This window comes from Micropterus salmoides, unplaced genomic scaffold, assembly GCF_014851395.1.
Source record: "Micropterus salmoides isolate LMB-PRFRI ecotype aquatic unplaced genomic scaffold, ASM1485139v1 Ms_hic_scaffold_14, whole genome shotgun sequence".
Taxonomy (NCBI): Eukaryota; Metazoa; Chordata; class Actinopteri; order Centrarchiformes; family Centrarchidae; genus Micropterus; species Micropterus salmoides.
Genome location: NW_024040485.1, coordinates 20,931,976 through 20,955,925, shown reverse-complemented (window position 1 = coordinate 20,955,925; position 23,950 = coordinate 20,931,976). Strand labels below are relative to the sequence as shown.

At 40.1% G+C, this 23,950-nt stretch overlaps 1 protein-coding gene across 6 annotated transcripts in view; it reads left to right on the top strand.

Moving 5' to 3' along the window:
- pde4ca (phosphodiesterase 4C, cAMP-specific a) overlaps positions 1-23,950 on the top strand; it is a 56,703-nt gene that overhangs the window by 12,526 nt on the left and 20,227 nt on the right. The window contains exon 1 of one of the 6 annotated variants that reach the window (XM_038718276.1): positions 564-920. The exons of 3 other annotated variants lie outside the window; for them this stretch is intronic. In XM_038718276.1, the coding sequence (XP_038574204.1) occupies positions 847-920 (74 nt within the window). In that variant the 5' untranslated portion in view covers positions 564-846. Of the gene's footprint in view, positions 1-563; positions 921-10,816; positions 11,689-23,950 lie in introns of those variants that run through there. 2 more of the 6 variants (XM_038718272.1, XM_038718274.1) reach the window with 2 other exon arrangements.

The window sequence follows — 23,950 nt, the reverse complement described above, 5'->3', positions numbered from 1 at the left end:
TTTGTCAGTTTGCAGCTCACTTGGAAGAGTTCAAGCTTTCTGCTTCCTATTTTGGAGTAAGAGGAAAGAGAGAAAAACACACACCCTAGAGAAGCGTTCATCTTGGCACGTCTGTGGTGAGCTGAAAGGAGAACGAGTGAGGAAGTAGTCCCAGATGAGCACTGACAGCTGACACCATCCTCAATTTCATTTCATTTGATTCGGCCTCCATACTTTGACTGTCAGTGACATGATATGCTGTCTCACTCTGTGATTGGTCTCTAACAGCCAAGACTCTTTGCCTTTTTAGGCTGTTTGAAACACACACACACACACACACACACACACACACACACACACACTCACACACTAAGCTGCACCTTTCTGATTCTGTCTTTCTTACAAAAACAAGTGGACGTAACGGTGGGAGCAAAAGCCGAAGCGCAAATTGAATTTCCAGTTTGATGCACTTTGATCCGTTGATTCTGCACTGACCTGGAAGTGAATCGCTTCTAGCTAATAACTTTTATCTAATAAATACAGAAGAGAGTTGGGGGGGGGGGGGGGGGGGAGCTCAGCAGGCCTGGCATATTGTTGTGTTCACTTTCATTCTTGCTCTTGCCATGTGACACTCTTGTGTTTTGCATCCTGGCATTGTTTTACATTTTTCCTGCACCGTCCTGTCAAAGGGACCTGTCTCCCCCCATCACAGACTACGTTTTGGACAGCTTTACTTTTCCAATTGATGACAACATGGGGGTTTTGGTCGCGCCACAGAAGTTCACTTTGTTTATCCCTCGTCTCCCAAAGCGGCTATTTTGATGCCCCTCTGAACTCAACCCAACTCTTTTTGAACCTACCAACAAAATGATGAACAAAGACTCGCGCTTTTCAAGGAAGATGCACGGCAACTTCTCCACCCGCAGGCACTCCTGCATTGGGTACGTATCTGGTTGTGTGCTGAGAGTCTTGTGATTATGATTACAGGGAAGGCAACATGATACATGGGTATATACACATTTGGAGATGTCGAGGAGGTATCGTAAAGCTGTTTCATTTGTTTCTGTATCTGACAAGTACTGCCAGTTTTTGTCTTCAGCTGGTGGGGAATTGTTTCACACATTGTGTTGGTGTTTATCCAGTGCTTTTATGTGTTTTATTCTGTGGTGCAGTCACAGTATTTCAAGCCCCAGTCTGAAAGTCCCATTTAGATTACATAAAATATACAAATTTATTTACGACAAAACATTTTGACATCTGTTTAACTCTCACTGTCAGATTAAAGCACTTTGTTTTAGTGATAACAGTATTTAGTGGTGACTCTGCACCTGTATCCTGTTTAACTAAAACACTGTCTAATCCCAAAAAACCCAACATCTACCAAATGATTTGCTGTGGTGAAGCCAGTGGGTGTTGCTGTTGGTGCGCTGCGGCTAGGGTTGTGGGCCTCGGGTGGTATGGTGAATTGATCGCTCTCTCCACTGATGGCCCTCCTTGGGGTCCATTGACCCCAGCCAAGCCGAGGCATCCGTGTTAGGCACAGTACGCCCGTCATTTGATGTAGTACTTTTGGGTTTCATAAGAGGACTGAGGAAATATCTGCGCACTGTGGAAAATTCTCCATGAAAGTGATAGATGGAGCAGATTTCATCTCTGTTTTTTATCTTGTCCACTAGGAAACAAAACAGAGAACAATAAAATAATGTGTCAAATGAACTCCCTTCCAAGAGGTACATCATGGTAATATGCTCCCTTGTCCACACGCTGATTAGCCTTATTGACTTAATTGTAGTTGTAAGTTGATACAACTGTGTGATCACCAGGCCAGATTCACGAAAAACATCAAATCTACTACAGCTGTCATGAGATCCCTGTAGGACATGACATTATGTAAGTTTACAGAGACTAAAAACAGAGACATGAATACGCGCACATAGGCATGTGAATATACACACACAGGAACATCACTCCATATGCACTGTGACTCACCATTTAAATAAGCTTCAAGTTCTGCACAGATTCATAAAGGATCACCCTCTTCTTCGTCACACTGAGAGAAGAAGAAAAAATGCCATGTCAGAGCGGCAAACTTTTCTGAACTTTGGGCATAAGGCATGTGCCTTGCGAGTGTCATCCCAACTCCTCCAGCCGTGAGCCTGTTTGGATCATATGAGGAGATCAAAGCAGGAGATTTTAGACCACAGCCAGAGATACAGAAGTGCAGAAGGGAACAGAACAAGCCTCTGTTCTCTTTACCTGATTTGTACATTGAGCATCCTGGCTGACAAAAACAGCAGTACTAAAGTGGAGTCACTGTTGGGAGCTTCACATCAAAGTAAAGTTCAAAACTTGTTTTTCATTCACGATGTATTAATTGTATGGTGATGGAAAACATAATTGATTTGTTAAAGTGGAAGTTAAATTCTTGTGCAACATACACACACACAGAGACACACCCTGAGACAAAGCAGTCTCTTGTAATACATGTGTGTCCATCACAATAGAGGCAGCTCCTATCCTCACTTGTACTAACAGTACCAGGGCACTATTCATCCTGCCCTCTGACTACCACACACACACACACACACACACACACACACACACACACACACACACACACACACACACACACACACACACACACATACACACATACACACACACACACATGCACACATACACACACACACACACACACACACACACACACACACATACACTACTGGTAATCTTCTCAACAATGTTTTTTTATATGACTTCTCAAGCAGTTAAACAACACGGCGTCACTGCATTAAGATGAACGAGTCTGAAGAGCTCTTAGTGTCTCTGTATCATGAGAAGATGCTGCATCTGTACAGCTTGGGAAGATGACATTTATCTGAAGTAGAGAACTATGGCGGGAGACAAAGGGTGGAGGTGAGAGCAAGAGAGACAGATGCAACGACTGACCGACTGGGAAAAGGAGATAATTTATAAAAAGAGGGTAAATGCACAGACGAGAGGGCGGTGAAGAGGTGATAGAGAGGATGCGGGTCAAGATAGTGCTGCTCTTAGCACAGAGATAATGATTGGACATAGAGCGTTAAACCGAGAGACGAAGAGAAGAAAACAGAGGCATAAAGTGACTGTGACTGAAAGAATAATGTGGAAAACTGAAAAAGTGTCAAGTGAGGCCATCCAAGCAGAGGGCAACAGTGTCAATGTCAGAGGTCCCAATATAGCCGCCAGCCCCCCCCCCCAAAACACACGCCCAGATTAGTCAATAGGGCCTGTGTGGCTGTGGCGGGCTGGCTGCTGCTGTGTGCGTCACTGCTGTACTCCATATTTTCAGCATGACTGATTTCCCCAATCGCCTCCAGAGTCTCATTGATTCCTGAGGCTGGCAGCAGCAGCAGCAGCAGCAGCAGCAGCAGCAGGGGACAACACCAACACTGCCGAAATTCAAAACCAGCAACTTCTACTGTATTTCCTACTCACGCTGTGAGAGGACACGGGCGTCTACCCTTTATCCCAAATCCCAGAGAGAGTGCAGCAATAATAAAAAGTTTGCAAAGATACTTCAACCATTTCAAAGGAATGGTCACTTTTTTTTCTAACAATGTCCTGAATGGATCACATGTGCTACTACTTAAGCGATTAGTCTGAGAAGAATTAGGGATGTAGCCTTCGACATTAAATTAAAAGAAATAATGTGGTTAACGGTCAATATGTTTAAAAGCTTAAAAAAATAAGTAAAATCTACAATTCAGTCAGCCCTAAAAATTATAAATCAAAAAGTATTGCTTGGTCTCACTGTACTCACTGAGTAAATGCATTTCGGAAAAAAAATCCTCTCATTTGTTGTAGTCATTTGTGCTGAGCTTTGTAATATAGCAGCATCAGGATGACTGCTTATTGTAACCACTAGAGGGGGAAACCGACTAAGTTATGCTCAGAGACTCTTAGAGAGCAATGACCTCCTGCAGACCAAGCAGTTGTTGGATATAGGAGGGGGGAATGTGGCATTTTGGTAGATAATAATTCTATTTTTAGGCGGTTTGAAAGTGGCCATGTGTTTGTAATTAGACTTTAATACTGCTGTGGTGGGGTGTGGAATGTAAAGGGATGTGCTTGAAGAAGTTTAATCAAGATGTGTACATTTACACTGATATAATGTATGAGGCAGAATTTAACAGTTACTCACCGACTTTTCTTTCAAAAGTACAGTAGCTTAAAATTAATGCATTTACACTATAAAATGTTTTCATGTTGTGCACTTAATATTTACTCAATATTGTATGTTTGTTTTTCTTTTTCACCATATTGTAATTCCACTGCTGCAAGGTTTATCCTTGTTTTTCCTTTGGGGATTGAGGGTGTCGTATGTGAGACTGTCCTCTGAGACAAATTGCGATTCTGGGCTATATAAATAAAATGGACTTGACTTGACACCCAATACTGCTGCTTTAATAGTTCATAACATTTAACCTGAGTAACTTGTACATCGGACACTTGGCAACAGCATATGAGAGATGTATGTCGAAATGTAATACAGAGCAAATACCATTACAACCAAACTACGTTGGAAATTATTTTTTATTACAGAAATGGAACACTGAAATTCTGAAAAGTAGAATAAACCCTTTAAATTAATATTAACATTTGGTGTGACCAATAAACTGAGTATAATTTTTTTTTATTTGATTTTTACATTCATTTTTAAAAGTGTCCTGCAGAATTAACTTCCAGTTTGATACTTTATAAATGTATCGTAAGAGCTGATGTTGTCCTCTCCCTTACATGATTAAATGATCAATAATCAGTAATTCATTATCACATTATGCAAAAATGGAGAACACGTGCTTTCTTTCCCTCAGCTCCTGAAAACTAGAGTTACTTACACCTACCTGCTACATACAAGCAAAAGGCTGCATTTTATACGAGTTGAAATGGTGACGTGGCTGCTGTGTCTGAGCATTTCATGGCCCTTGTTTTTCCTACACACACTTCCCTGCTGAAGGAGAGGCCACCTGCCATTGGAGTGTGCGCACAGACCATCTGAATGTGCATTTAATGTGTACCTTTGAGTGTGTGTCCATGTCCCAGTACGTGTGCATGCATTAGTGAGCTTGCATGTGCGTATGTCCTGGGATTTTTGGGCTGCGTGTGTGTGCATAAGGGTGACCGTGAGTATGTGCGTTTGCATGTGTGCGTACAAGTCTGTCATCCACCCAATCCCCAAATCAGACGAGCCCCAAACCCCACTGTCATGCTAGCAGATGGCAGCTTAATGAATCATGAGGCGACACACTGATAGCCTTTACTACAGTCCAGGCTGTAACATGACGTTTGACATCACAGAAACTCAAGTTAAATATAGGCCGCTAGCAACAGCCACATGCTGACACCTGGTGCTGCTGCTTTGTTATGTACACAGTAGATGACATTATAACCGGGAAGAAATGTTTTTAAGTTTGTTTGCTTTTCTCCCACTCTGTTTTGAAATAACCAGAAGAATTGTTGTGTTGGTAGTTTTGAACAGATTTAACAAGCTGCAAGTCCATACTTCTAGTGTTTCTAATGTAGATACTGCACAATGCTGCATCATGTTCATGTCTGGATACAAAAAGTTACATTTGTTAAGTGAGAAAGGAGTCCTTTTTTTATTAAGGGAAGCAGTCGTTTTTGGGAATGATTCCGTTACATGCATAGAAAACTACAGTGGAAATTGGCCGTGTTCATGTGAATATGCCTGTGTGTGCGCTGTGGTAGTGTACCCTATTCTTCTGCAGCTGCTTTTTTAACCTGTTGAACTCTGCTGTATCCAACACTTGGGGCCTCTACAAACTCACGTTTGGCTGAGCATGGGTTCAAACTAACAGAAAGTTATATTCTAGTGGAGGTCCCAGAGTTTCCATACATAGCAAAACATGCTTAATTTAGGAAAATGTGTGTACGAAACTGCACAATACATTTAGCTTGTTTCCAATTGATTCCAAACATTTGGAGGTTGAATTACACATTGTTTATTCATATTCTTTAATGCAGCCACACAAACGTTTCATACTGGCATAATAAGGAGGAGGAAAGCAGCACACAATGGTAACTGTTTGGGTTCATTCAGTATATATTTTAGGGCATTTCTAAGTAGGACCTCTGCTTCTATAACATATAGTATGGAAGAAGCAGGTATAAAATTTGTGTAAAACACCCTTGCATGCACAGCATGGCAGCTGTTTTTAATTTGTGATGATGAGACAACTTAAGCATTGAGAAATGAGAAGGCATTTCCAAATTGCACATGTTGGACGAAAACATTATGCCTCCCACGTGTACCAGTTATTCAAATTTTGTAATTTGATGTGTGGCCATTTTTTGACCTGATTGTTTTTTAAATTGTTATTTATTCTCATATAGCCTTTCAAAACAGTACCTGATTGTATTTCGGAGATACTGTATGTTTTTGGTTTCTTTAAAATGTCGATGTCAGTAGCAGAGAACACTTTTGTACGTTGTTTGTATTGCTTTCTAGACATGCACAAACGCACCCCAGCTTAGGCTTAATTGCATTAAAGTGGACTTGACTGTGGTTGTGCGTTTACATCATCACTGTTAATAAATACACTAAATTGAAAACTTGGTTTGAGTAATAAATCTGCCCTCCAGTGTAGCATGATACAGCTTCACCAAAGTGTTATTGAAAGCAGATACAAAACATACACTGTAATAAAAAGTGTCTCTGTATTTTTTTTTAAAAACTCCCAGAGAAGGGACACTCTATTAAATACTCTAAGGCTTTCACTCAATCCAATCACTCAAAGAAGAATCTGGTGTTAGACAAATATTTGAATAAGCTAATAAAACATCTTTTTATGCACTTTACGGCTACAAAGTCCAAATCATATTCGTGACTGACATGCTTTTTTAAAAATGTTTTAAAAATGAGCTGTCTTGTTAATAATATAATTGAACCTTATTGTAAATCGTTTTGAATGAGGATGTGGCCAAATCACAACCCCAACTTTAGAGAAATTTTACCTTTGTGCCTGATGTGTTCTGACCTATATGGAATATTTAGTTTACCCACATGAGCAGAGTTCAAACTGTCCTTTCCCAGTAAATGTCAAAAACCTAAAACTTTTATTGTAAAATAAAACTCAAAGAAACCATTTTTTTGTACTTAAGTGTCCGTCACTCCTGATTATGCTATTACAATATTTGATTTTATTGTGTTTTGTCTGGCACTTTAATTCAAACACAATTGGTTGTGGGTGGACAGTACGGCGGAGGAAGTTAATCAGTGTTAGCTAGCTTTACAAACAAACCACAAACAATGTGTCCACTGACAGGCAACAACTCTGGCACACAGCTCTCCTCGCTGACTTCAAAACAGCTCGTTATCCAGGAATGCTCACCATGCCTCTATGTAGCCAACACATGATGTCATGAGGCCCCTTTGCAAATAATGGACTATTAAACCCACAACTGAGGGGTCAGCCAGAATTTATGATGCCTCGCTATTTTATGAGTTTTAGAGATTACCTCGCCACATCGTCTTGGCTTTGGCGTCCAGCATTTTGGAGCGCGGCTGTCTAACGACGAGATGTGAAGATATTGAGCAGAACTAAACATTTAGTGTCTGTCTTTCTTCAAACATCCACTCTCTTCCACCATGGTGACGCAGATACATGGAACAATGTGAAGTCGTCTGGTATACTGCCAACCTATGTGTGCGTGTGCATGTGTCAGAAAGTGTGTGTGCATGTCCACTCTAGATAACAAGGATAAAACTCTTGAACCATGTTGTTTAAGCACTTTATTCCTCTAACTGCACATGAAAACAATTTTCCTGTCATGAAAATGTGTCAGTAGTGCAGACTGCTGCAAATTGTAATTTCCAACATCCACTCCTGCATCAGAACACTGTTCATCCCACTGGGGATACATTCAGTCCAAAGTCAGCTCACATGTTAATGTTTGCGTTGTAGTATGTATCAGAAAAGATAGTGTGAATACAAGGACATGAAACTTTCATTGCAGAAGTATTCATTATACCTGGTATGATTTGTAGTTTCTTTATAAAATATCGAGGGGCCTGATCATGATTCTGTTCCTGCACAGTCAATGCTATTAAACCCAAAAAGCTACCATTTAATTCATTGTAGTCATGTGATCGGATTTATAAATTGTTTTTGTTGAATTTGGGCTCCAGAAAGCCATAATACACAACAGTATTGTAGGTCTGTTCAGTTTGTGGTTATGATTGGCCCTGTTTGTGTGTGCACCTCTTCATATTTCCTTAAATGGCAGTTTTTCTTGACTACCGCAGACACCGAACCTTTGTATTATATTAAAGGATTATATTAAATACTTTTAGAGAGCAAACGCCGCAGTTATAAGCTGTCTGTGCTGTATGTCGCAACCAACATAAATATAAAGCTGAAAAATAAAACCACGCCAATAAAATATGAGCCTACTTTTTCACATATGTAGGTAATAGAGCAGTGGTCCTGTGATGCATTTTAAACTCTCTGGTGTCTAGAAAGGGCCCTGGTTCATGTTAAAGATACCTATTGAGGCTTTTTTACCAGTCTGTCTCTCTGCCTAACATTTGTGAATTCCACGGTGGTGAGATGATGCTATTGATTGATTTGCCAATTCAATTGAACCGTGTCATACTGCAGTGTAGGTTAAAGTGAACGTCCATTTATGGAGATGATTTTTGTGTGTAGGAGCTGGATGGCAATTTACCAGTCGCCAAACCCTGCTACACCTGCCAAGCTTTCTGTTGTCGCAAGGCACATAATGGAGTTTACAACGGTTCTCCGTTCCAAATTTGTAGTAATTTTCAGACAGAGGTAGACAAAACATGTTTCACATTTTAATCCAGCAACTGTCATTTTTGCTGAAAGGAGACATTCTATCTGCTGTAGCTAGCAAGCTAATTAAGCGCTAGCTACATGAGCTAGTTGAAAACCTCCTCTCCAGCTTTTTAGTGCTGTCGGCTGGCTGGTTTTAAAGGTTCAGTGTGTAAGATTTAGTGGAATCTAGTGGTGTCTCTTCTGAGACAGCAGAGAGTGGCCAGTCAAAAAATTAGGTATCTTTAGCTATATTTATTAAGAAATTATATTTCCTTAATTATTCAGTAAAACCATATGTTATTGTGACTTGGCCACTGACAGTGGCAAATAAACAGACAAATAAAATAGCTGCTAACATTAGCCTAAACTGTTCTGCATTGTAGGAACAACTTACACACAGTGGGGAAAATACCACACCTTAGAGATATAGGCTTATCAATTAATTGGTCTGCCGATTAATCGGGCCAATATCTGGCATTTTGAGATAATCGGCATCGGCTGAGACCTGCACTCATGAGGCTGATATACAAAAAATGTCTGTAGACACATCTGCAGGCAACCTTGTCAATGTCTGGAGCAGTAAATTTCCTCAGTTACCAACATCTTTTCTGATTGTTAATACGTTTTTCCAGTTCTAAATCACAGCAAATGTAATCTAACACCATTACTGGTTAGCGTTAAATATATATTGCTAAACTGTAGAGAATAATGCAGTTGAATGGCATAACTTCTGACAAACTGTACCCCGCTCTCCCTTAAACACCAGTCACGTTCTGAAATTTACAGCATAACCCATTATATTTTTCTATTTCATTAATTAATAAAGGGAGCTTACTACCTACAGTTGTATCCTAGAGTTGGAAGTAACGCTAGGTTACAACTGTAGGTAGTAAGCTACTTAACCAGGCATGTGAATGATTACAGTGTATGTTGAACACAGTGTTTAATCAGTTCCTTACATTTGTATAATACACTTGTGTTTTTGGTTTTGGAAGGACCATTTTTTAAATGCAGAGATCCAAAGCTTGACAAGTGTGCTTAGTTATAGTTGCCATGCCATGATTGGATAGTTGCTGTTCGGGAGATTATGGGGTTTTATGGTATTGTCAATAGGTCATTGGTATTGAATACCCAATAATACTGTATCACTAATATCTACAAATTGTCACAAGAACACTAAAGCACCTGCTGTGCTGTCAGAAAACCTGATGACTGATCACACTCCCCCAAGTAACTCAAATGTTCTCACACACAGAGCTCATCCTGATGAAATTTCACAAAGTCTTCTTCTCTGGTCTACAAATCCAGAGCTAGGTTTAATCTGTCTCTGGGAACATAGCCTGTAAGCCCCAGCCTCATTTGGCTGATCCCTTGTTATAAATATTTCCTGTTAAATTTTCATATGAAGCCTACAGAAGGTCGCCCAGCTAAGGTTTCATGTTTACTTTTCACATTTCTGGTCTTCAAAAATACACTCCCCCTGGCCATGGGTGACCTTGCATGCCCGTGCCTAAGCCTGTGCGGGAGTACATACTGTATACGGGTAAGTGTGTGTGTATGTGTGTGATTGTATGTTCTTCGTTCTCAGCAAGCTGTGTCCCAAGAGCTACTTACTGTAATACCCTATCATACTCATCCTGTCATCAATCTCTTTACCTAACATAGACTAGACATACCTGCCTCACACACGCATGAATACACGCTCCATCTGGAAAGGATCATGGTACTGTGCCCAATAGGAGAGTGCTGTCCTGCAATTGTATTAGCATTCAGCGTGTGTGAGTGTGAAGATGAGTAGGAAGGGGTTAAAATGGCTAAAACATTTGTGGAAGGCAGGAACCATGCTGGCTCTGATCCCGCCCCCTTTCTCAGATCTGACCTCACTCTGAAACTTGTTCCCCCTTGTGTGCGATCCACACACACACAGACACTTGCTCAGTCACATGTCTACACACACACACTGACGCACACGCTTGGTTGCTTGCGCACACACACACACACACACACACACACACACACACACACACACCCCTTTTACAGGTCTGTGCACATTACGTGGTGCTCTAAGACAAAACACACACACACACATACAGCACAGCGCTGCTGTGACAGACTGGAGCAGAAGAGCAAGTTTACTCAGGGAAAGGAAAGGTTTGCTCTGTGATTAAAGGTGCAGCAGCCAGAGGGGAGAGGAGGAAGTAGAGAGAGAAATAGAAGAACAGCAAGAGAGCGAGACAGTGAGAGAGAGAGAAGACAGACAGAACGGGAGAGGGGGAAGAGGGCAGTAGTGTTGCGCCACATTTAGACCCGGCACATAGACAAGATGTATGTGGGGGACCGATTAATGGAGCTCTGCTGAGAGTGATGAAAAGCTTTCACAGGAGGAATTCAGGTGCTCAGAAGGGAATCCACTCCAGGGAATCCAATCCAAATTGATTCAGATCATCCAAGGAAAAGCAGATTGTCACCTGCATACAGTAGCATGGATTGCATCACGCCGGTCATCCTGAGCTGGATCCACTGGTCCTAGAGCTGGTGTCCACTCCTGCCAGAGGTAATGAGAACTCCTGGGAAGCCGTGGAGAGCCGGACAGCCCGACAGAGCCAAACTGACGAGGAAGCGGGCTGGGTTTTACAGGGATGAGAGCAGCCACAAGCTGAGGAGAACCAAGAGAGGAAGAGCTGCGGAGCGCCCGAGAAGAGGAGGGTGAGGACGAGTTAAAGAGAGTAGACTAAAGAAAGATGAGTGTGCCAACAAACTGTGGGTTCTGTTACTCCGTGGAGCGCAGTATCACTGTGCGGAGTGGGAACATATGGGGATCGCCGTGCGCTGTCAACAGGCCTATTGACATCATACAGAAACGCAGGCGGTAATTAAGAGCTGTCTCATTTACTCTCACTCAGTCCTTTTGTCTTTCATTCCATCTCAGTGTCTCTTTTATTCTCTTACACACACACACGTACATACAGCATGTGTAACATTGTACAGATCATACAGTGCAGTATATGAATTTAGGAAAAATTAATTTAGTAGCTTTGACTTCAAGTACCTGGAATATCGAATCACATCTGCTATTTCTTATATCAGTATTAATTGAAACAGAAAAAAGGAGAAACACAGGATGCTACAGTATACAAGACTTATACATATTGTGATTTATGTCTTTTTGAGAACGTGAACATCTTTTAGAACTGGGTATCTGAAATCTGGAGCCAGCATACAGTATTTTATCAGCTGCAATATTTACACAAAACATTCTTTTGCTCTTATCATTTGTTTTTGCTTCATATCAGCATTTCCCCAAATATTGTTTTTATCATATTTCCTCTTAACCACTTGCGTAGTCTCCTCTTTTGTTAGACTAGGCATTGCTCCAGGGAGTGATTTTCTTTTTCATTAATACAAAAGACACCAAATAGCTTTCATTATGAAGCCGCTGTTAACTGAAGTGGAGGGAAGGGAACTGTGTGAAGCTAATGGCTTTTGGATCATTTGAATTTTGTATCGCATCTGAGTAACTTTAAATGTATACTTTGATTCAGTTTATTCTGCAATGAACAATGGTGACAACAAATGTTGACATTTCATTAAATAGCTGCCTCTAGCTAGCCTAGTCTTTTAAAAGCAGTTAAGTTTAGAAACATCCAGTAGTTTTACATTATTCACTTGAAAAAACTATGGTATGTTCATTTTCAGTTTCACTTAATGCCAGTGGATATTCAGTTGTTTTGTGAATAAAGTCAGTTAAAACAGTGAATTCAGAGACATAGATTTGACATGGTGGTTTAATTATTACTTACTGATTTTTGCTGCAGCTGCAACCACCAGCCAGCCTTTTACATCTCTAAACATCAACTTTAGGACCTTTCCCTGCACTGTCACTTTGCAGTCATTTCACAACAGGTAAAAGAACCACTTTCATACACACTCAAGATAAATAAAGTGTGTGTGAATGTTTACTGCACACACAACCTGAACATTAATACATGACAATACAAGCAATTTCTTTTCTGCATAACACCCAGGCTCTTTCACATTAAAGTGTTTCTGTGTGCCACATATCTTTAATGCCAGTGTCCTTTACACAAGTATTTTCAGGGAAAGGTCAACATAAGTTTTGTAGCTTCACACAATTGTTTTCAGTGCCAGCAGGGAGGCAGTGTGATGGTCCTCTGTCCCCTTTCTCAGGCGCAGTCCTTATTTATCAGATGTAATGCAGAACATTTGTGAACATGGGGGATCTTAAAGGGCAGTTGTCCTTTCAGTTTAATCCCCCTCAAGACCCATGCCAAGAAATGTAATTGACATATGCTATTAAACAAGCAAAAATATCCTTTGTGGCCAGAATTTCAGGGGTATGAAAATGTCGGACTATTACTATCACATTATTGGTCAGATTACTTCCACCTATGGATCTAAAAAGCTGTCCAGAAATGTTCTGCTTGCTAAGTTGCGGTATTATGAGCAGCAGCCTTTTGTAGAATCAGTTAAAGTGCCCAAGGACAGTTGAGCTTTATTTGGATTGTGGTATCGATCTTCACCAGTGATTGTGATGGAAGAGCAAACTCCGTTAGAGCCGGAGTCACCACCACCATTTTATTCTTAAGAGGAGGAGTGCAGGGTGAGCATAGACGCATATGATTATCAGCCTTCTCAGTGCCCATTTTGGGAATCTATTAATATCACATATTTAAGAAGATGACACTTCTAAAGTAAAAGCTATATTTATGAGTATAAGATAAGATATTAGAAAGCAATGATTTATGGTGTTTGACTTCCTCTCTCTCTCTTTACTTTATCATCCCATTTTTCTTTTTATCTTCCCTCCTTGTCCAAGGCATCTACCTACAGGATACACATAATGTTGAACACAGTACTGGCAATAAAGTGACATCCAGCGAGCTGATGGAGACATACCAGCCAGAGCTCTTTCTTTGTAAAATATTCTCATGCATGAGTGCATCCTCCTGTAGGCATGAGAAAAGCTGACAAGACGACCCTGCAGGGGGAGGAAGGATATAAACTGCAGCTTCTGACATCAGACACCAAACCTACTGTGTCTCGCATGCCTTCGTTGCGTGATTTAAAGCCCAATTATCTCAGTTAACTGCAGACGACAACAGCCAGATAACAGTAGCCTTTTCTCCTTAGATGGATATGTGGCGAGGGTATGCATGTTTTTACGTGTCTGTGCGCGCAACAGGTACCATACAAACTGAAGTGTTGAATACATCTGTTCTTGATACATACCGTACTACTTGATAAGAAGGTTTATGTTGCCCAGTGGCGGTTATTGGTTTCCTTTCAACTTTCAGCTGTAAGGGAAACACCTGCTTTTCCTAAAAGTGGACAGATAAGAGGATTCCCGCTGAAAACCTGGGACAGTAGCAGCTTATTGGCTTTGATGTGTGTACTGCATTCTTTTATACTGTTATTTAAACTTTATGAACCTCAAATTGGCTTTGGGCTATGAAAGCAGTCTGTAAGGCACTTTTAATTTCACTATATTTGCAAGCTCAGAAACACGTGATGGAACCTGCTTGCAGCGTGGCTTGAGCAGTGGCAATGTAGGCCTGTAGGTCCACCATTTTGGTTCAGACTGAAATATCTTAGGAATAATCTGATAAACATAGAAATTCATTGTCCTCAGAGGATGTATCCTAATGACTTAATAGTGATCCTCTGATTGTTTCCCCTAGCACCATCAAGATGTTGACATTTGTGGTGAGTTGAGATGAGCTGTGAAATGTCTTGTCAACCATGAGATGGATCACAACGGCATTTGGTACTGACATTCATGTCCCCCTGTACGTTGGTGACACCCCCCCCCCCCCCCCCCCCCCCCAACTTTCCTTGTAGCGCCACGATCAGGTCAATATATAAATTTGTGTTTTTGATTTATGACCAAAAACCTGGAAAACTATTGACAGCCGCAGCTGTACTGTGACAGTAAGTTAACATGCTAAACAAGTATAACCTCAGAGAGCTGCTAGCATGGCTGCATACTCTTAACCCTGTTAAGTTGTTGTGAAGTACAGTTATGTACTTCACAACAGATAACAGAAGCTGTCTTTTGATGTGAGATTGTTAATTAAATGCAGATTAATTAGCTCCATTAGTTTGAGCCGTGTTAGTTATCTCCTCTGCTCTCCCAATGACACAGATCATTATGCAGTTATGACAGCCAGGGAAGGGATGGAAAAATATTAAATGATTATTTCTAAATGAACCGCTGACAGCAAATACAAGTATGAGCTTTGTTAGGTGTTTGGGAATGAGAGAGTGTGATTTATGCACAGAGTAATTTAATATGAATTAAGAGTCTTACAAAGACGACAGTTTTGGCAGGTTGTATGTGAGTGAGGTAACTGCAGTTGAGCTTTAGAAGTGCATTTCTTAGAAACCCAATACTCTCTCCTGTCAGTTCAACCTGGACGGAGAGGAGGGGAAAAGAGAAATCTTCATCTGCTTGATTTATCAAAATCTTCAAGTGTGAATGTTGGACGCACTCTAAAGCCAAACCCTGTGAAGCAGATTTTTTTTCTCTTTGCAATAGACACCACTTGTGCCAGAGGTCAATTACTATGTAAATTTGCCAGGTCAGTGTGGCAATGATAAATTAATCTAACCGTTCAATCACAGTACGTGAATCTCCGCATTTACAGAGCATAACTCTCTATGGTTCTGGCGACGGGGAGCATGCGTCGCCGCCAAAAAGCATTTTGTCGTAATAAATGTGTCTGAAAGTGTTTCCAAAGCATTTCTTAAATCTTCAGCGTCTTCTAATGGTGGTCTGGCCCACAGGGAGCGTCATGGACCCTCATTTATCTGCCTCACAAATAGGTGGAACAGTTCCACTGGTGTTGGGTTGCAGGCCTCACACACATACACATACTGTACTCATGTGGGTTGTGGAGTTGGGCTCGGACGTGTGTGTCCGTGCATGAACACACAGAGGTGAGCACGTACAAACAATTCTTTGGTGCTGGGTCATTTGGAACGTTCACTCACTCAGTTAAGTCGTGGCTGAGTGTTCGCAGTGATAGAAATTATGGACTGAATGCTCTCTTAAAACTCCTGCAACAAGCTTTCCAGACACAAGCGCGCAGGAATCATTTTGTTGTAGCATGACAGAATAATTGTGCAATTAAGTGTCTGTGTGTGTATTTGAGGCTTTTTTTCCTGTGACATCTAGGAGTGGATACAAGATATGACATTTTGAAATTCTGCATTATTTCACTTTCAACAGTTACAGTAAATTCAGACCATATGTGTGCTTCACTTACTTTAATGATATGACAAACATTGTATTCGTTCACATTCACTCTGTCCATGAATCACATTGGTGGACATGGAAATCACACACCACTAAGATGAGCTGAACACAGTGGTGCCTGAAAAATGGCTCAGTGTGTTGTACCAATAAACCAAAAAAAAAGGTCAGTGAAATGATTCTGTGTTCCTGCCTTTCTGTTATGTCAGCTAACACTACATTGGCTCACATGGTTTTAAAACCATTTTTCACCCCCTGATTCTGAACAATGGACATACATGTATAACACAGTTTGTCTATTCTTTGCCATGATTTGGACATAAAGACGCTGACGTATTGGTTCAGTTTTTTTGGGTGTGAAATTATATAATGCCTAAAAGGTTATTCTTTGTGCTGCTATTTGTGAGTGCTTTCTGAAACAATAGCAGCTAAACTCTACCTTTAAATTCTGTGTTACTTGGTTGAATGCTTTGAGGAGGATCTACAGCATGTGTGCAGCCATTTCCCTCATGTTTTTTAACAAGGGGGATTAGTCAGTAACTGAGACAAGGGCACAAACAGGGAGGGCTGGGGCCAGGTCTAATGTTTCCCTGTATGCTGCTGCGCATGCAAGAGTTTTACCACTGAAATCAGTTAAAGGAGTAGTTCAACATTTTCGGAAATACCGTAATTTGTTTTCTTGCAGAGAATTAGCTGAGAAACCACTCTCATTTCTGTGCGGTAAAAATGAAGCTGAACCCACCAGCTGGCTGTTTGTGTCCAGTTTTTTTGCTAAACTAAGCTAAGTGTCATAAGTTTCACGAGTGGCAATACTTATATTTTATGTTTATTATTGTTTTTAAATAAGGGTTCAGCATGTTTAAGTAAAATCGTTAACACATGTTTATTTATTTTTCTTTTCCAACATGATGTCTGATGTTTCTCTGGGGTCTAATCTCACTTCAGAAACCATCACCATTAATAGTAACCTCATGGTGATTATATTACGACAACTTTTCTGAACCTGTTCTCTCGCCTCTCCTCACTTCCTCACTTTGTGTGTCTTCTCACCTTCAGACCTACCACTTGTATTCATTTCACATTGCTGTTTTCTTTGCTGCGCTATACGATCCTGGAGGATAACAGAGACTGGAGTCGTGTGTGGGTGTGTGTTTGTGTGTGTGTGTGTGTGTGTGTGTGTGTGTGTGTGTGTGTGTGTGTGTGTGTGTGTGTGTGTGTGTATATAGATAGAAAAATGAGGACACTCCTCAGACTAACTATAAATCTCTTCCAGTCTCCACCTCACTACTTTTTAAATGACCACTGCCTCTAACCTCGCTCTGCTGTCCTTTACACAATGTCTTACCTGTACAATTAGGAAACTGTGTGGTCTTTATCTGGAGGTTGTTCACATTCATTTATTACATACATATACATATTACATTGTGTATGTCTGACCTACTGTACACTTCCATTTTAAAAAACATTATGTAACTATTTTACCTTAAAATAGCATATCTAAAATCATTTTGATAGTATACTGACTTGTAATAAGGAGAATGGGTCTTCTTTCATTCCCACTCAGCGCCCCGAACACCTGTTCTTGCTATATGTAACTTGGGTTGAGCAGTTACGATCTCCTGCGAGAAATGCATAACACTTCACGGCTATATGTCACGCACTACGTCATGCACTGCGTCACGCACTACGCAAGTTCTTACATAATGTTGCTTTAAACAATAGCCTACAGTGTGTGTGTGTGTGTGTGTGTGTGTGTGTGTGTGTGTGTATATAGATAAAAATGAGGACACTCCTCAGACTAACTATAAATCTCTTCCAGTCTCCACCTCACTACTTTTTAAATGACCACTGCCTCTAACCTCGCTCTGCTGTCCTTTACACAATGTCTTACCTGTACAATTAGGAAACTGTGTGGTCTTTATCTGGAGGTTGTTCACATTCATTTATTACATACATATACATATTACATTGTGTATGTCTGACCTACTGTACACTTCCATTTTAAAAAACATTATGTAACTATTTTACCTTAAAATAGCATATCTAAAATCATTTTGATAGTATACTGACTTGTAATAAGGAGAATGGGTCTTCTTTCATTCCCACTCAGCGCCCCGAACACCTGTTCTTGCTATATGTAACTTGGGTTGAGCAGTTACGATCTCCTGCGAGAAATGCATAACACTTCACGGCTATATGTCACGCACTACGTCATGCACTGCGTCACGCACTACGCAAGTTCTTACATAATGTTGCTTTAAACAATAGCCTACAGTGTTAAAGAGTACAATATGTATATTATGTAGGATGTCCTTGGCTAACTGTCCACACATAATTCTGCAGCCCGCCAACAAGGTTGATTTTTAAAGTTCACTTAGGGAAAGACAAACAGTGATATTTGTACCTGAGGACAGTGGACAATTCTTTACCCAAGCCTAATTTCACAGAACAGGCACAAAACATGCAAGAATATTTCAACAACTGGACTGCACTGAAATTGTTGGAATTTTTGCAGCTGATAAGAGCTTACGCAATTTAAAACCAAACTGCAGGGTTTTAGGAAAGAGAGCTGCTATCAAGTTTATTATTTAAAATGAACAAATCAAGTATTTCCTCTTGCTTTCCGACACTGGGAGACAGCATTATCTCACTGATCATGATACTGTACCCAACTAATGCTCATATTGTATCAATCTATTGATGATTGAATGAAACAGAGAAACTGTCCTCAGCTGCAACTTCACACAGATAAGTCCATCAGAGGTCAGCGTGTGCTTCACATCCAGCAAGCGTGTGCGTCATGACATTGTGTTGTTATCCAAAGGAAAGATCTGAGGAAGAGGGCTGGGCTCTGAGACTTACAGCCATCAGAGAGGGAACACTGAGAATACTGTTCACATATGATAATACTTGTTTAATTTACAGACCAGCTGCTGGTTTTGAAACAACTGAGTCAGATAACTGCCACTATGTGTGAAATGCAAATACAGCCTCATATAAAGTAACAAATATGGCAGAGATCCTTTTTACTCACTATATACTAGAATTATACATTTAACTTTATTTTCTTCAGTTATAAAAAAAGACCTTCCTTGATGTAGTGTGTTAATTTAACAAACCAACTCTTACTTCATCAAGGAAATCATACGTTTCCCTCTTCCTATGCCAAACACTTCCTGTCCACAAACAAATGGTCAACAGAAGAAACAATGCTGTGTTTTTCACATCACTGGCTCCATACAAACTTGTCCCATTATACAGCGTGTCTCATAACTCTGTCTCAGCACTTTTTTATAAAAAGGTCAGTGAAATGATTCTGTGTTCCTGCCTTTCTGTTATGTCAGCTAACACTACATTGGCTCACATGGTTTTAAAACCATTTTTCACCCCCTGATTCTGAACAATGGACATATATGTATATCACATTTTGTCTATTCTTATCATGATTTGGACATAAAGACGCTGACGTATTGGTTCTGTTTCTGTTTTGGGTGTGAAATGATATAATGCCTGAAATGTTATTCTTTGTGTTGCTATTCATGAGTGCTTTCTGAAACAATAGCAGCTAAACTCTACCTTTAAATTCTGTGTTACTTGGTTGAATGCTTTGAGGAGGATCTACAGCATGCGTGCAGCCATTTCCCTCATGTTTTTTAACAAGAGGGATTAGTCAGTAACTGAGACAAGGGCACAAACAGGGAGGGCTGGGGCCAGGTCTAATGTTTCCCTGTATGTTGCTGCCCATGCAAGAGTTTTACCACTGAAATCAGTTAAAGGAATAGTTTAACATTTTCGGAAATACCATAATTTGTTTTCTTGCAGAGAATTAGCTGAGAAACCACTCTCATTTCTGTGTGGTAAAAATGAGGCTGAATCCACCAGCTAGTTAGCTTAGCTTAGCATAGCTTAACTTAACATAAAGGGAATTGGGTAAATAGCTATCCCGACACTGTCCCAGGCCAAAAACTACTCTGACACATAACCCCCCATAAAACGGCACATGACGTTTTTGTTTGTGTAACTTCATATTTATCTTGCAGACATGAGAGAAATATGGATCTTTTTTAACTAATTCTCAACAGGAGATTGAATAAGCATATTTCTCAAATTGTCAAACAGTAAGGCTAATATTCTTAATACTGATATGTATTTAAAGAATATCCATTACATGTATGTCCACTGCAATGTAATAAATGAAAATTAGAGTTCATGTTGCTTTTTAAAATTATTCCCAAGAAGCAACAAGCTAACAAGCTAGACAACCTGTCAGCAATGCAGCTGTTTGAGAATCAATGACAAATTGAATAGGAATTACAGCCATTATGTAATGGGCAAAGATGATGCTATTATAAGTTAATGAAGGTATACTGAATATACATAAAAGCACGCAACCTCCATCGGGTTGCCGCATGGCCAAGTAACATGATGAAAGGAAAGGAAGAGGAAGGGCAAGACAAACAAACAGGATGGTACTGCCTCTGTGCAAGGGGCCACAGAGAAAACAACACAGCTTTTATCCCAGAACACATACTGGTGACATTTGTGTTACACTGTAATTCACACATAGAAAATGTCACTGTGAATTTGAATAGCTCAAAGAGTACTTTTAAAGTCTGTCTTCTAATGTGGCCAGATTTACCACCTCCGTGGTACATCCATGGGTCATTTTGTTCTATGTGTTGAGCTTCAGGGTGTGGAGGCTCAGCTGCTGGTGTGAAATTTGTGGTCTCGTTAAGCCAATCCTAATCCTTGTTTGCTCCAGAACATCTTTCATGTGTCATGTGTAGATGCAGCATGGATATGTACAGCCTAGATTATAATGCTTAAACACCACGGCAGGAAAACAAAGTATGAACCCCCCCCCCCCACACCCTCATTTATTTCTAACTGCTTTCACTGTAATATTATTAAATTATCTACACAAAATACAACACTCTTAGCTTTCAACAGATGCTTAATGCTCTCTGCCTTCTTTTAAATGGCTTTTGAAGAAATGGCTGAGCCAGTCCTGCAAGTCGGCTCTGGTGTAACAAATTCTACCTCTGGTTCTGTCACAGCAAAGGCCTGGGGATGATGAATGAAGGTTCAGATGACAGCTTGCCCTGGTTTACAGGCCTATCTCTCTTATTCCCTCTCACTCTGCCCCAGAGCTCCTGTATTTTAATGCTCCCCAGATGGGATTGACGTTGCCATTGAGAGGTGGTGACGCAGGCGGGGTGTCAAGTATCAGGGCTACTGACAGGTTACCATCAATCACACTTCTTACCAGCCAGCCACTTAAATAACAAACGCTGTAACACACCTCTCGCTTTACACTTTTTCTGCATAAAAGGCTTCATGATTGGTCTTTAGACAGTGTGTGTGTGTGTGTGTGTGTGTGTGTGTGTGTGTGTGTGTGTGTGTGTGTGTGTATGCACAGGTGCCTTGGTGGCAGATGTCTTCACCTTCTCTGCATATGGAAACGTTTTTTAATCCGTAATCGTATCTTGACAAAATTATCTATTGTGTTGTTGTTTTACAAAGCTCTGCTGCTTGAATTAATGATTCCCAGTAAACTAGTAACTAAAAATTAACAAAAAATAGTTGTTTAGTTTTTTTCTGATGGATTTCAGTGGAAGACATTAAACAGTAGTTTGATTATTTTATTTGTGAATTTGCATTTTCCCTAATGTGATGTACTGTATATCAATATTTATATATTAATTTCCGCCCTATCACCCATTCCTACTCACTGATATGCAGTATATGGGGGATGCGACTTGTGATTATTTCCATTATTGATTAATCAGCCAAAGAGTTGACTGATACATATAAAATGTCTATAAAATGTGGTCTATAACACTGCTCATCACAGGTTTCCATAGCCCAAGGTGACATGTTTTAAATTTTTGTTTTTCAGTTTACTATCATAAAAGACAAAGATAAACAGAATCTTCACATTTAAGAAGCTGGAACTTGTTGTTTACAGTCGGATATTCAGATTGGCCAGCTCTTGCAATCTCACCAAAGCCCAGTAGAGGGACTCTGTCCTCAGAGTGACTTCATAGATTTATTTCAGTTCTCCAGACAGCACCTTCTACACACATGAGCCTTCACTCCACAACAAGTTTATGTGGTATATTATTAAACAACGCTCTCCCAGTCAACGGGATTTTATAAAAAAAATACCATTCTGTTCTGTTTATTTTTATCACTTGTGGCTGAAACTGAGAAATGGACAGAGGGAGGAGGGTGTTAGGGAAGGAGAGAAGAGGTGGGTGGCTGCGACTGGCTGGCATTTGAAAGACACAAAGACAAAAGAGTCTTGAAGACCAGCCCTACAAACAGCTGCTGTGCTTCTGTCCGGACATGTCACATGCCACATATTGACATATTTTGTATACATTTTTCTGGTTTCATATTCGGTCCATCACCGTTGCCTCCATGAAGAAATATGGACACCTGCTATGTTTTTTTCAAAATGAATCTAATATTATGCAAAAGCAGAATATGAAGTCCATCACTAGACAGAAAACATTTGAAAACCATTTCAATTGAACAAGAATGATCAGTTATTTCAACTTGGCTGACGCATTTTAAATTGATTTAATTGAAAGATTGTTTATCCCAACACTTCATACATAAATAGGAATAATAGTAAATCTAATGTAAATATTTTTGCATATCACTGCACAAACTGCCGTACATGCACACATTTCTTTTTATTCTTTATACATTTAAAGTACATTTAAATAACTGCCACATGTTTTTTTCTTTTACACACAGTTCTGTTATTCTTTTATAACTTGTTTTTTCCATATTTATATATTTTCCATTTGTTTATGTCAACTGTATTTTTATGTCCACGTCTAGCTCCTTATCTCCATATCTCCAAAGCAAATTCCTCGTATGTGTAAAATACTACTTTGCAATAAAGCTCTTTCTGATACAAAAAATAACACAAAAACAATTTTTATTAACACAGTCCTACAAAAGCTGACAAAATTCATCTCATAGGCTAGATAGTATAGATTTTAAAAATCTTAGTTTTAGTTGTTTTAGATCCCCATTTGTTGTTACCTTGGCAACGACTACTCCCTTGCAAAGCAACCATGTACATTAAAGTATTTTTTTCTTAATTCATATAAAGGGAGATCATTGTGATTGTGCTACTGGAAATCATATGAGGGATACGTATTGATGTCTAGCGTGTGCAAAAATTCACTACTATTGTGTACTTGTGCATGTATTTGTTTAAGTAAAAGCTAATAGTCCAGTGTAATGAGTAAGTCAGGAGTCCCCCGAGAAAGAGGAGAAAACTGTAAGTGAAATAGCAGCCAGGGAAAGACGTGGGCAATATTTTGTTCTGTGATTGATCTAATTTTAGCATGGCATCGGCTTCAAATAGAAACATCCCCATAAATATTCATGAATGAGGGAAGAATCTGCTGCTCTGCAATGTGCGAGGGAGAAGAGAGGGGAGGGAAGGACTGTGTATTCTACCTGAAACTCTATTTTTAGCCCCTTCGCTGCCTCTCTCGGTCTATTCCTGAATCCCTGTGGATGGGGAGGCTAAATATAGCTGCACAGAGGCTGATGCGTGATGCAGAAACAAAAATAGAAACAAGTTTATGGTCAGAGCATGCAGGACAACAGCCAGGGGTGCTGCATCATTAGGGAGGACAGAACAAGATAGATGGAGAAAACTGGAAAGATGAAGGGGAGAGGGTGAAGCTCCTAGCTACATGTGTAACTGGATGATGTGTGTACTTACAGATCAGAACTGTATACATTATATGTGTGTAAGGTGGCACGTTACTCTGCTGTAGCACATTAAAGGCATCATTTACACATGTAAAACAGGTTTAATTCCTCTTCT